Consider the following 12,605-nt stretch of genomic DNA (forward strand, 5'->3'; position numbering starts at 1 on the left):
ATAGAAGAAGGAGAGGTGATATGATTGAGACTTTTAAACTGTTGAGAGGTGGTTACAGGGTTGACACTGGGGAGTTCTTTCGCTTGGTTGATCAGCGGGAAGGAGTGATGACAAGAGGCCATCCCTGGAAGTTACGAAAGGAAACTGTGAGCAAGAGGGTAAGGAGTGGTTTCTTTGTGTGGAGGGTGGTTGAGCCGTGGAATGCATTGCCTGATGGAGTGGTGGGAGCGAGAACGGTCAGTGGGTTTAAGGAGTGGTATGATAAACTTTGTGTTTCTCAGGGGGGGGGGACCTCCCCTCGATGAGTCTTGACAGACTTTATGTCTTAGAAAGGACCTCCCTCGATGAGTCTTTTGACTCCTTGGAGGCCTGAATAATAATAATAAAATAATAATAATAATAATAATTGTGGAGTAATATCTCAGAAGAGGAAAGTCGACAGCAGTGTGTCTCAAGGATCTGTTTTGGGCCACTGCTGTTTAACTTAAATATTAACGATATTAGGAAAGGTTTGAATGATTATGTACAGTTGTTTTCAGATGATGCAAAATTGGGAAAAACTATGAGGAGTAGAGCAGATGTTATGGCTTTACAAGAAGACTTGAATATACTTTGGAAATGGGGATATATTCAGGTTATCAGTTCAATCTTAGAAAAATGTGAGGTTTTAATTCAGAAAGTGAAGATAGGACACAGAGTATACATGGGATCTTGGAATATTGTGCTATACAATTGGCCATAATATCTTACAGAAGGTGGAGGGAATGAGTTATTTGGGGATGATGGTTGATAAGGGCCTAAAATTTCAGGAACATGTTGTTAAAATGATGAGGACAGTACAACAGATTATGGCACTGATGTGGAGGATAGTCACTAGTCAAAGTAAGGAGGTTATGGTTTCATTGTATAAGACCTTGATCAGGCTGCATATAATTACTGAGTACAGATTTGGTAATTTTCAACAGAATGAAGAGGTAATGGAAAGGGCCCAGAGATTACTGCCTAAGGTGGTTTCTCTCTAGAATGTTGAGTATGAACACCCCCCTTCACACAAGATTAGATTGAAGAAAACCAATGTGGTGTACAAGTTGTTACAGGTCAGACCGACTATTTTTAGAGTCAATATTCTCCTAACCTTAACAAGTATGGCTGCATTAATCTGCAAAAAGTTTGGGAAACAACATTCTTAAGATCAACTGCTGTACAACTATAATAACTTCTTTTATCTGTTATTATTTGTTTACTTGTTTTTGCTTGTAAACTGTAACATGTTGTTTTGCTGTGAGGATGCTGGTTTGAAATCCAGTGAAATATAAGCCAGTTAATGAATATCCTTTTTATAATTTAATTTTTTGTTTGGTGTTGCAATACCATTAAAATAAGAATAACATCCAAGACCTACACCTGCTAACAAAAGAGATTTGATGAAATTAAATGTTCATTGAATAATATGATCATTAAAAATTTATTTTGAGTTCAGTTAAATATGTAACCAACATTTGATTACCTTGTTGGCATTATCCCTGCCAGCCTTTTTATTTTTTCGTTGCCTATCAGTCAGTATACTTTCTAAGTAAACTGTAACAAACACCATAGGAATAAATGTTATTATTACTAGTCCTAACCTCCAGTTGTACCACAAAGCAATGGCAATCATGGTTATTACAGTTATAAGTGCTTGCCATAATACATAAAGATTTGAACCAACTACCTAAAAGAAAAAAAAACAAAACAAAAAAGTTAATTTTTCATATCTTGTAGATATACTGTTTATTAAGTTATGTAATAATAAGTTTATTATCATTATAGAGTTTTCAGAATAAGTTCAGTTCAACTAGCAAAGAACTGTTCTGGCTACCTTGCTCAAATCCTAATTATACAAGTTTGAGAGAAACACGTTTTACATTAATATAGTAAAATACTATCACCTACTTAGACATTTCTATTATAGTCCTTCTCTTCCTCCTCTCTGTCAGATTGTGCAAATGGCATTCCCTTTATTTCCTCATAATGCTTATGGAGAGAGAAAGGTTGAATGAATGTGGATTGCAAAGTTTGGTGGATAGGAGAAAAAAAGAGGTGATATAATAGACACGTTTAAGTTCATGAGGGGATTTTATTGTATTAATCCGTGGGGGGGGATAAAAAGAGTAGAAGGCAACAGGGGAAGAACTTGTGACTATCCCTGGAAGTTATGTAAGAGTGTAGCAAAAAAAAAAGAATGTGAGGAGTCAATTTTTTACATGGAGAATTGTGAGCGAATGGAATGCATTGCCAGAATAGGTTGTTAATGCAGGGAGTGCTAAGGATTTTAAGATTCAGTATGATAAACATATTGTCAGTTAAATGAATCCCCAATGATGAGTGTGCAGACTCTATGAAAGGTGTGATAATAATAATTTTCTTTTCTGAACTCTTTCCACATTCCAGATGTATGATTAAGGTCTTATACAGTAGAACTTTTAAAATCCACTTGTCAACTTCCTCATCACTGATATAATCTGTTGTGTGACGACCTTATAATTCTAGTGAAATGCCTTTAAATTTCATTTCCTTGTGTACCATTATCCCCAAGTTCCATGTCTTCATATTTTTCAACATTTCCTTTCAGTACACGAGATTCAACTACTGTTAGTTCCACTTATCTACCCAACATCAACAATTTAATCAAAATACACTACTTGGAAAGAAGTCAATGGACAACCTACTAGAGATGGTGCATCATGCCACGTAACAAGTAAAGTGTTTGTAGCTGGTATAAATTGGAGGAATATGATGCTCTCAAGTCAATGCAACTGTGTCCAGGTGAAATGGCTGTGAGAAAGGAACTGATGATATCAAAAATAAGATGGAAGAATACTGTGAGGAACTGTACAACAGAGAGGATAAAGAAAATTTGGAAGAGCCCTCTTACCAAGAAAATTTTAATTTGGAACCTCCTCCCACTTAGGCATGAGGTGGAGAGAACACTTAAACAGCCTTAATAGCAATAAGGCCCTCGGTGCACATGGAATTCCAGCAGAGTTAATTAAGGCTACAGGGGATGGAGGGATAAGAGTATTTCATAAATTGATTACAAAGATATGGGAGACATGATCATGGTCTAGGAGGGCTCTTCCAAATTTTCTTTATCCTCTCTGTGTACATACAGAGAGGATAAAGAAAATTTGGAAGTTTTCAAATGGTTTTCATACTTCTATATAAGAAGGGAAATACAAACACTGCAAAATTATAGAACTATTAGTTTAATCTCTGATGAAAGCAAGATTTTATTAACCTTCGTACCGGGCTGAGGTGGATGAAATATCCAGCCCACCATGGCATTCTGCATGGATCAAAACTTCATCAGCTTTGTACCTTTTATCATGCCATTACCTCCCTCTGCCGTTAATCCCTTTACGGCTATTTTAGAGCCATTCGTGGATTAACTGTTAGTGCCTGACTAACAGTTTGTGTCACCTGTCTTTACACACATTGTTTTACTTGGAATTTTCTTTACTGTCCTAAAATATTTGACTTTTTTGCCTCTGAAATTATTTATTGTGTTGTTTCTTTCCCAAAAATTGAAACGAATTTTACATGTGTGAAAATAATCAATCCTGAAATGACCATCTATCAGCCTTTGCAATGAATCTATTTAGTAGTAGCAAAGTTGCTGTATTATTCTGCTGTATTATAAATTTATTCTTCAAATCACTGCAATGGAACAGTTGCACTGGTTATTCCAATATAGAAACAACTTTTTTCGCGAATTTTCGATGTTTGCATTGACCATATTATGTCACATATTTATATTTTTAAATAATATTTATTGAAATAAATATGACCTTTTGCTTTCTTTCTTAGCAAAATACCGTTATATGGATCATGATATTTCAATTTTAGAAACGAATTTTTTTTTGTTTCGTTTTATGAACAACAAACGATGTTATATTGCATAACTCGGTTTCCGATTGTGAATCTTTTTAGTATCAGAAATTTATATCCAATGATGTTTTAGCAGGGATTCTTCGCCTTTTTTTTTTTTTTTTTTTGTACGATGCACATTACTATAATATCCAGTGCGTAACCACCGTAGATATGTTGAAAATATAATATGAAGGATATCATATACATCATATACAGAATGATTCAAAATTTATGCTCATTTTTTAGATTTTCTAATGATTACCCCCCCCCCCCACCTCATCCTTATCCTCTCCTGGAATTCAATTACATAACCACTCTGAATTTCTACAGGTTCGTAAACGTTTCCAGACAGTATTCAAAATCTATTACTTCATTTTGCCGTTTCGACAAAGGAAATAAGACGATAATATTGTTGTAGCCTGAAGCTTCTAATTCTGTACTATTTCTTTGCAATCTAAAACCAGCTGTTCTACTGTCTGCTGAAATGATTTGAAATTTTAGAAATACTATGCTATATTTTCACCACATAAAATTGTTTATATGCATACCACACAAAAGAAAGTTCAGTAGTATTATTTTAGTTTCTTTTTCTTAAAATAATCTAAATAATTTTACATCTACTTATGCTTCTCGTTGCTATTTCTGAAGTAATCTAAGTCTTAGAAATACTTATAGTAATCCTCTTAGCTGGAGGAAATGGTTAAGGCTTAGATTACTCTCAGTGCTACCGAGGAAGAAAATTGAGAACACTTAGCTAGAAGTCGTGTTTCGTTTTCGATTGTTGATTAGTAGGCATCCTAACATAGAAAAAAAAAAAAAAATTTCTTTTACAGGCTGATACAGTATTTATTCTGAAATAAGTTATTAATTTATAATTATTATTATTATTATTATTCAGGCCTCCAAGGAGTCAAAAGACTCATCGAGGGAGGTCCTTCCTAAGACATAAAGTCTCTCAAGACTCATCGAGGGGAGGTCCCCCCCCCCTGAGAAACACAAAGTCTATCATACCACTCTTTAAACTCACTGACCGTTCTCGCTCCCACCACTCCATCAGGCAATGCATTCCACGGCTCAACCACCCTCCACACAAAGAAACCACTCCTTACCCTCTTGCTCACAGTTTCCTTTCGTAACTTCCAGGGATGGCCTCTTGTCATCACTCCTTCCCTCTGTTCAACCAAGAAAAGAACTCCTCAGAGTCAACCCTGTAACCACCTCTCAATAGTTTAAAAGTCTCAATCATATCACCTCTCCTTCTTCTATCCCCCAAACTCTGCAGTCCACATTCTCTCAGCCGATCCTCATAACTATCCTTGTACAGTCCTAAAACCATCTTTGTCATCCATCTTTGTATCCTTTCCACAGTTAATTTAACCCCTTCAAATCCTGGGGACCAAATCTCAGAACAATAGTCCAAGTGTGGTCTGATCAGAGACTTATACAACGGAATGATAACCCTTTTATCTCTGCAGGTTAGTGTCCTTCTAATAATAGCAGCAATCCTCTGTGTTACCTTCACCACCTTTGCAATATCTCCCCTAAACTTCAGGTTTCTATCAATCATCAACCCCAGATCTCTTGTCTCCCCTACTTCCTCCAGTATAACTCCTCCCATAGAGTATGCAGCATCCCATCGATGTTTCACAAACCTCAAGACCTTACATTTTGCTACATTAAACTGATACCTCCATTCATTTGCCCATCTATCTAGCTTATTTAAATCCTCTTGCAGGGCTACCACATCTGCACTATAACTAATAATCCTTCCCAGCTTCGCATCATCTGCAAACAACTAAATATCCCCCTGCAATCCACTGGCTATGTCATTGATATAAAGGTTAAACAATATAGGTCCTAGTACTGAGCCCTGTGGGACCCCACTTGTAACCCTCTGCCTCCTGGAAACTGCTCCGCCATACACAACTCTCTGATACCTATCAGACAGCCAATCCTGAATCCAGTTGACAAATCTGACATCCGGACCCATGTGCTGCAACTTAAATATCAGCTTATCATGTGGCACCCTGTCAAATGCATTCACCAAGTCTAAGAAAATTGCAGTAAATGCCTTTCCCTCATCTAATGTTCTTGAAACTTTATTATAAAAGGCTAGCATATTGCTAAAACAAGAGCTTCCTTTCACAAATCCATGTTGATTCTCACAGATAACATTACCCTCATCTGCCCAATGCTGTATACGGTCCCTCACTACTTTCTCCAAGATCTTAACAACTACTGATGACACACAGACTGGCCTATAATTAGACACATCCAGTCTGTTACCACCCTTATGCAATGGCACTATCTTACCTTCCTTCCATTCCCTGGGCACCTTTGCCGAAGCCAGACTTTCGTTCAAAAGCCAGGGTAAAGGCACTGTCAGTTCCCCAGCACATTCTCTCAAAACATGTGGTGAAATACCATCCAGTCCCAAAGCTTTATTGACATCCAGAGTTCTCAGTATCTGAAACACACTCTCCTCCTGTACCTCTAATACTTAAGCCTCTCCTGTCATTCTTGCATTAAAACTGACTCGTCTAGGATGAAATACTCCAATTAAGTGTTCATTGAACAATTCCACTATGTCCTCTGCATCGGTCACTCTAATCCGATCTTAATCCCACAATATAATTCTTCCACAGTCATTTCTCCTCCTACTGGCCACATAGCTAAAAAATTCCCTAGGATTTTCTTTGGATCTTAAGGCCAATCTCCTCTCATATTCCAGTTTCGCTTTCCTTACCACACTAGTCACTCTTCTGGCCTGTGTCTTATATTCCTCATGCATCTCTTCACCTGTCTCCTTATATCTCTTCCATAGCCTCTTTTTCGCATGCAATTCCTGTTTAATATTGTTTGTCATCCACTTTACTCCAAATTGCGTCCTCTTCTTCACTCGTAGTATACAACTTACCATTGCTGATAACAAATATTCTTTCACAATTTCCCATGCACTAGTGATATCCCGGCCTTCCAATTCCTCCCTCCATGAAACTTCCCGAAGTTGACGTCTAAGACAATTATAATCACCTGCCTTATAATTCCACATAAGTTCCCGTCTCTTTGATACTCCTGCATATCTATTCATTTTCCAAGTCAACACCATATTGTCACTCTCTCCAACTGGTGGGAGAGACGTCAACTCAGTTATTATCAACTCTTCTGATGCTATAACCAAATCCAAAACTTTTGAACCTCTTGTTCCCTCTGCTACTTGTTGCCTAAGACATTTGTCCCTCAAGAATTCTAATAATTCCATTCCCCTATTGCTGCATGCATCTTCCTTTCTCCAATTTATACTACTGAAGTTAAAATCTTCCATAACAATCATTCTTCTTGCACTTGCCAAACTTAGCTGTCTAAACATCTCCTGGTCCCCATCCTCTGTGCTCCTATGTCTGTAGCAACACCCCACTAAATATCCTGTCTTGCCTACCTCTACCTCACACCATATGCTCTCAAAATCATTTGACTCACTTCCTTCCAAATTCTCCACTCTTAGAGGACATAGGTCATCACTTATCATAAGCAGTACCCCACCACCACGCTTTCCCCTCCTATCCTGACGAAAAATGCTATACCCAGCAACTTCTATTCCTGTTGTTATATCCTCTTCTGTCAACCACGTCTCAGTGATCGCAATAATGTTTGGCCAGGCTGATGCTATCTGCGCCACCAATTTCTCTCACTTATTCTGGATACTCCTGACATTAGTATAAAGCATATAAATGCCATTGTTTCTATACCCAGCATTATCCCTTCTAGACTCCACTGGGCTCAGTGTTCCATTCTCCCAAGTATCCATTCCCACAAGAGGCCACCCCTGCTATCATCCTCCCTGGGACACACTGACTCGTTCAGAACAGCAATCTCTCCAGATGCCTACGTCCTTCCTTATTCAAATGTAAACGGTCTCTCACATACAATTCCTCTCTTTCCTCAAACGCACTCCTAGCATCCACATATACCAGTCCTCTCTTGTCACACATTCTCGCTATTATGCCATTCAATATCACCGCTCTTCTGCTCAGCTCATCATTATCATACCTAGGAAACACGCACACTATTTTTCCTCTCTCTGTCTTCTTCCGTACAGTCTCAAGCAAAAATCTCATATCTCTCGCTGCCCGACTTACATTACCACTCAAGTCATTCGTTCCTACCATCACAATCATCGCCATCCGCCCTTTCACCTCTCTTAATTGCCATAGCCACCCTTTGTATTGTTCCTCCTGGCAATCACTCATCACGCATCCTATCTTGAACACCACGGATCATTGAGTCGCCATACATTATACCTCTTACCATTCCCTCGCTCCTATTGTTTCCATTCTCTCCTCTTCTTTCATTCCCATACCTCTCTCTTCTACTGTTTCCATTCTCTCCTCTTCTAGCACTCCTATACATCTCTCTCATTCCCTCTCTCCTACTGTTTCCATTTTCTCTACTACTAGCACTTCCATATCCCTCTCTCATTCTGTCTCTCCTACTACTGTTTCCATCCTCTCCTCTTCTAGCACTTCCATATCTCTCTCTCATTCTGTCTCTCCTACTGTTTCCATTCTCTCATCTGCTAGCATTCCCATACCTCTCTCTCATTCCCTCTCTTCTACTGTTTCCATTCTCTCCTCTTCTGGCACCCCCACACCTCTCACTCATACTCCCTAAATTCTCTCTCTCTCCTACTCTGATTCACCTTGCATTTATCTCTTCCATTCTCCTAATCTTATCTTTCATACTTCTGCTCTCATTCACAAGACATTCCACCTCCTCTTTCAACTCATCTATCTCCCTCTGGAGGTCAGTCACTCTTAATCTAAATTCACTCTCCCAAACAAAACCATCTCCTAAACTTTCACAGTCACTCACACCTTCCACACTATCAATTATTATCTTCTCATTCTCTCCTATCACACTACTTGTCTTCCTACATTCATTCCCCGTTCCTGGAGCAACAAAGTCGGATATCGATATATCTAATGTACTTATTTCCTCCACCTGCCTGCATTTTGCGCACACACGCTCTCCACTCTCTTTAACAAGCCACATATGTAATTCCCGAGACGCATACATGCCGCAAGTACTGCATGCCACAAAGTCCTTATGATATTGCTAATAATTGCTAATTGCTAAATATTGCTAATAACAATGATCAGTTTCATTTTTATTATCGAAAAAGTATAAATTATTTCATATAATTATCTTGAAAAAGAGGACTTGAATTATTCGAAAAGAAAAGGAGCATATGCTTCACATAATCTTATTTTTTGGGAAGGGCAGGAAGGTTATATTGAAGACTTATTTAATTTGCAGATATTTCAGAAAATTTATTTTATAAATCGTTCGCAAGACAACTGTTACGAATGTAAATCGCTTGGGGAATATGCATATTCATTTTAGTGTAAATAGTAGTAAAGGTTTAGCTACTTCAACAATGCCATGTATCTAAACTAGAAGAAAACGTCGTTATATCTGCTGCTGTTAGAACTCTTACATAAATAATTTTTCTGGCATGAATTCCCTATCAGCTATAGTGTAATCAATCTACAGATTTTTGCCCTCTTGTATTCTACCATCTTATGTGCAGTGATTTCTTCTTTGTACTACAAGAAAAAAAAAATCTGATAACACAAGAAAAATATGGAGTATTTTCTTTTTCATTGGGTGAATTTACAATGTTCTCTCTTTGTGTTTTGAAAAGAAAGTACAAATGATTTTTTTTTCTTACTATATTTGCCATTATAACATCTGATACAATTATAAGAGTGACATTTTACCATTTTCTCCCACACGAGATAATGAAATATCTTTCCAAACGGCCATGACGTCTATAGACGTCCAACTAAATCTGGATATGATTCAGCCCACCTGTTTAAAGAACCAGGATAAGAAGTGAAATTTGACCATCCTGTCCATTAGAAGGCGTGATAAACCCTCACACTGAAGAGAACGGTTAATCGGATTATCTCACGTTCGTAGCTACCACTCAGTTGCCTATAAAAAGAAACGCACATCCTTGTTCTATGCTGGTCAACTGGATTTTAGTTATATAGGATAGACTAAAAATTGAGAAATTATTTATATTTTTGTTTTCTCTTTTCATTGTACAATACAATTTTAATTTCTGGACAAAATGAAGGTCTTGCATATTTTCTTCACTTAAATATTGCCTTACCTTGGAGAGCCAATTTCATTTTTAATTTTTTTGAGCTAATTTTTTTCTAATCACTTTCTAGACAAAACATTATTCTTTGTTCTTGAAGAAATTAATTCACGATAATTATTTGAAATATTCTTTTAAAAAAAGAAAAGAAAACCGGCTGCCGACATTCCAGATTATATTATTTTTATTTTTGTACAAAACCATCGAAATCGAATAATACTTCACAGATTTCCTTTAGGACACGCTGGAGCAACTTTGCTTTATAGAGAATAACATGAGATTCTTTAATCATATCACTAAATTTTTTCTTTATATTATATAGTAATCTACTGTTCTTTGTACTTTCACATTCTTGGTTTCCCTGTATAATTGGTCATTACAAAATGAAATTAACAGTTATAGATATTTACTGCATAATTCAGATATTTTATTCTCCAATTTTTAAAGTAAGCGATACATTTGCTTATTTTTATCATTCAAAATATGTATATCAAATGCATCAAATGTGAAATTTCATTTCCTTTCACAATACAAATGAACTTTATTTCGACTTTGCTAGCATCACCCCCCCCACTCCCATTGCAACATTACCAGACACCTGAAAGCTGTTATGAAACATAGGTACAGTTTTTATTTCATTTGTGATTTTTCCATAATAATTGTTCCACATAACGTTTAATTTTTTCGACAAAGAAACTAAGTTTTGATTATTATAAATTTGCAAATTATAAATAAGAAAATATACATATTATTTCCCTATTATTATAAATCAGGAAGTTATGTGACGTTGGCTAATAGGGAAATTAATATTTAAAAACACTGTCATCCTATAAATGCAATATCAGAATATGCTTCGAATGTCTGCTAATCAATCAGAAAGATGGAAAAACAGAACAAGGAATTTCTGCCTGTAAAATATTCAGTTATTGCACGAGGTACTTTAGCGTGCTGCCTTCTGGGCATGTTCTTTTGATCTGGTTCCCAGTGGTGGTGGTGGTGGGGGGGTTGGTAATCTCTGTTAACTTGTTACTGGGCAGAAAGGAATATTAGAAAGTATACCCAATATGCAATTCACTTGTGAGATGGCAAGCAAGAGCAGCAACAGCAATAGCAGTAATCTTTTTCAAGATAATTATCAAATAATTTAGAATTTTTCGATAATAAAAGTGAAACTGATCACAATAAATAAAGAAATCATTTTTGGCATAAATACTTCATCAGCCTGTAAAAGAAATGCCAGTTTTACTGTGTTAGGATATCTGAACAACAGAAAACAAAACAAGACATTCTTGCTTGAGGCAATTTAGTGCGACTTCTAGGAAACTTTCTGTCTTGTGTTTCTCAAAAGAGTAATCTAAGACTTTTAGCTTTTCCTCTAGGTAAGAGGATTATTGTCCAGCATTTCTAAGACGTATTTCAGAAATAGCAATCAGCAGAAATAGAAGTAGTAATATTTAGATTTTTTTTTTAAAAAAAAAGAAACAGAAATAACACAATTGAAATTTCTTTGTGTGGGTTTTACATGTTGAAAATACAGCATAGTATTTCTAAATCTTAGAATAATTTCAGCAGACCGCTGATTTCAGATTCAAAGAAAGAGTACAGAATTAGAAGCTTTGATATACAACAATATTATTGCTTTATTTCTTTTGTCAAAACGGTAAACTGAAATAAGAGATTTTAAATACCGTATGAAAGCTTTCAAAGCTGTAGAAATTTAAAGTAGTTATGCAACTCAGTTCCAGGACAGGAGAGAGAGAGGTGGGGTTGCAGTAAAAAATCCTAAAAATGAGCATAAATTTTTAATCATTCCATACAGCATATCCTTTCTATTACATCTAGAGAGATTGCTGTTCTGAAAGAGTCAGTGTGTCCCAGGGAGGATGATAGCAGGGGTGGCCTCTTGTGGGAATGGATACTTGGAAGAAGGGAGACGATGTCAGGTAACACTGAGCCCAGTGTTACCTGACATTGAGAATAATTGGTGGCGCAGATAACATCAGCCTGGCCAAAAATTATTGGGATCACTGAGAAGTGGTTGACAGAAGGGGATATAATAACAGGAATAGAAGTCGCTGGGTATAGTATTTTTCGTCAGGATCGTCAGGGGATACCCCCCCCCCCCCCCACCCCCCCCCCCCCCCACCCCCCCCCCCCCCCACCCCCCCCCCCCCCCACCCCCCCCCCCCCCCACCCCCCCCCCCCCCCACCCCCCCCCCCCCCCACCCCCCCCCCCCCCCACCCCCCCCCCCCCCCACCCCCCCCCCCCCCCACCCCCCCCCCCCCCCACCCCCCCCCCCCCCCACCCCCCCCCCCCCCCACCCCCCCCCCCCCCCACCCCCCCCCCCCCCCACCCCCCCCCCCCCCCACCCCCCCCCCCCCCCACCCCCCCCCCCCCCCACCCCCCCCCCCCCCCACCCCCCCCCCCCCCCACCCCCCCCCCCCCCCACCCCCCCCCCCCCCCACCCCCCCCCCCCCCCACCCCCCCCCCCCCCCACCCCCCCCCCCCCCCACCCCCCCCCCCCCCCAC

At 38.6% G+C, this 12,605-nt stretch overlaps 1 protein-coding gene across 1 annotated transcript in view; it reads right to left on the minus strand.

Annotated features, from left to right (window-relative positions):
- Window positions 1–1,480: 1,480 nt before the first annotated feature.
- The window catches only part of LOC150100044 (multidrug resistance protein homolog 49-like), a 199,178-nt gene continuing 188,053 nt past the window's right edge, over window positions 1,481–12,605 (minus strand). Inside the window, exon 13 of the mRNA XM_090403203.1 lies at window positions 1,481–1,711. Coding sequence (XP_090259329.1) covers window positions 1,481–1,711 — 231 coding nt within the window. The remainder of the gene's footprint in view (window positions 1,712–12,605) is intronic.

Source organism: Typopeltis vanoorti, chromosome 13 (assembly GCF_054136105.1).
Source record: "Typopeltis vanoorti isolate ZY-2024b chromosome 13, IOZ_Tvanoo_1.0, whole genome shotgun sequence".
Classification (NCBI taxonomy): Eukaryota; Metazoa; Arthropoda; class Arachnida; order Uropygi; family Thelyphonidae; genus Typopeltis; species Typopeltis vanoorti.